Source organism: Vigna radiata, chromosome 6, assembly GCF_000741045.1.
Source record: "Vigna radiata var. radiata cultivar VC1973A chromosome 6, Vradiata_ver6, whole genome shotgun sequence".
NCBI lineage: Eukaryota > Viridiplantae > Streptophyta > Magnoliopsida > Fabales > Fabaceae > Vigna > Vigna radiata.
In genome coordinates, this window is record NC_028356.1 from 28286258 (window position 1) to 28288289 (window position 2032).

At 38.0% G+C, this 2032-nt stretch overlaps 1 protein-coding gene across 1 annotated transcript; it reads right to left on the minus strand.

Annotated features, from left to right (window-relative positions):
* Nucleotides 1-810: 810 nt before the first annotated feature.
* LOC106763668 lies at nucleotides 811-1260 on the minus strand. Its single transcript, XM_014647835.1, has 2 exons — nucleotides 1066-1260; nucleotides 811-1011 (listed from the first exon to the last, which is right to left on the minus strand). Exons 1-2 carry the CDS (start codon nucleotides 1258-1260, stop codon nucleotides 811-813), a joined length of 396 nt encoding a protein of 131 aa, XP_014503321.1.
* Nucleotides 1261-2032: the final 772 nt, after the last annotated feature.

Consider the following 2032-nt stretch of genomic DNA (forward strand, 5'->3'; position numbering starts at 1 on the left):
ACACTGAGAAAAATACATGGATTCATGAAAATCATTCATCACAGTATATATTGCATCTTGATAAAACAACACGTAACATAAACATAAATTATACAAAAGCCACAGTAAGAGTATCGATCAACAAACACATAATAATGCGAAGTTTCCCTTACCTTAGTTAACCCTAGCTTCCTTTCTTTGCTCAAGATTCACAATCTAAACTTTCACCTCCTCCAAGCTCACGTTCTTTCCACCAAGTAAAATTCACTCTTTTGATTTTCCAACCACTATCTCACAATGCCCACACTATTTTTCTCTCTGTTTCTAAACTTTGAAATCAAGATATCTTTGATCTCTCTTAGTCTCTCCACTTTTATAACTGACAGACCCACTCACCCTATTTGTTCATCCTCCTATAAGCTTCATTTTGGGCAAAGTTGTTTGTAAAACCACCGAAAAGAATAAGATATTTATTCATATTGTTACCAGAATTTTAAATAAACTAAGTGGCCCCTACCACTAACTCTTCTCTACATAATACTTTAATTCCCTAAAATCAAGTTGACCCCACACTGAAAACATAAAAAAAAAACAACAATATAAAACCACTTCTAACCTACGTTCCACAGTAGAGAATCAAAGAAATTAATAACATAAATAATTGATTTATTCATTAAGCAAAATTAAAACACAACTCCTGCACCAACACGGAAATAACACCAACAATATTTATGCTCTACAATTTTTAGGGTCTTATATTCTCTCCATCTTCAAAAATTTTCGTCCTCGAAAATGTTTTTATTTAGGAAAAAAGATACGGATACTCCTTCTTCATGTACTTTCTAATTCCCAAGTCATTTCCTGAGTCCCTTCATTCCAAAGCACCTTTATCATGCGAATATTCTTTCCTCTTAGGTTTTTAGTTTGCTCATCTAATACTTGCAATGGTCTAATATCCAAAGTTAGTTCCTCTCTAACTTGGATATCATCTACCTCTAGCACATGAGTCGCATTTGGAACATATTTCCTCAACTAAGATACATGAAACACATTATGTAAGTTCGCCAACTATGGTGACAACGCTACCTCATAAGCTACCGGTCCTATCCTCCTAAGAATCTCATACAGTCCGAGAAATTTTGGTGACAACTTCTTTAACTTAATAGCTCTCCCAACTTCAGTTATCGGTGTCACCCATAGAAACACGTGATCTCCTGTCTCGAACTCTAGCGGTCTCCTTTTATCTGCATAAGATTTATGCCTACTCTGAATTGCCCGCATTCGCTCCTGAATCAACTTTATACCTTCTGTGTGGTTACCTACAACAACTCAGGCCCCATTGTGACTGCTTCCCCATCGTGATACCAACACAAAGGTGTTCGACATCTTCTCCCATACAAGGCTTCAAAAGGCATCATTCCGATGCTGGAGTGGTAACTGTTGTTTTTCGGTAGCCTAACCCACAAAGAACTCCATGGTTAAGCGTGCTTAGCTTGGAGTAAATAAGGGATGGGTGACCTTCTGAGAAGTTTTACCGAAAAATGTACGAGTGAGAACAAAGCACATTGGAAAGCCTCGTGTTAATGTGTGGGGACAGTTAATATTCCCTGTAAGTTGTCGGGGTGTTACAACATTCAAAACATACAACCCATGCGTAAGTTTAACTTCCAAAACTCACTCCCATGCACCATCCCCAATGACAATGTTTACCCCCATGATGAAGTATAAAACACAATCGCGTCATTACCACACTATCTTGAAACAACAAAGAAAAATGATAAACCTTAAAGCGCCCACATTTGAAGCCCATACAGAAGGATGAAAATAACCACCCCCTCTTGCACTTCCCCATTCAATGCCATACAACACCTTAAAGGTACCCCACAAGCACCACCCAAAATCACGAATACGTATGAAATGCATGTGCCCGACCAATCCCAATACCACACTAAATGCATACACCCATAATGATATCAAACTCACCCACTTTGCCACACTAGGTAGATTTCACGTAACAACCAAAAACACATTAAGCCACCCCTACCTAAAACAT

Bases quoted from the DNA above. Each gene is read 5' to 3' on its own strand.
- LOC106763668 (XM_014647835.1), bottom strand. From the start codon at position 1,260: ATGCGGGCAATTCAGAGTAGGCATAAATCTTATGCAGATAAAAGGAGA. The intron at 1,012-1,065 runs GTAGCGTTGTCA...CATGTATCTTAG, and splicing joins TAGGACCGGTAGCTTATGAG to TTGAGGAAATATGTTCCAAA.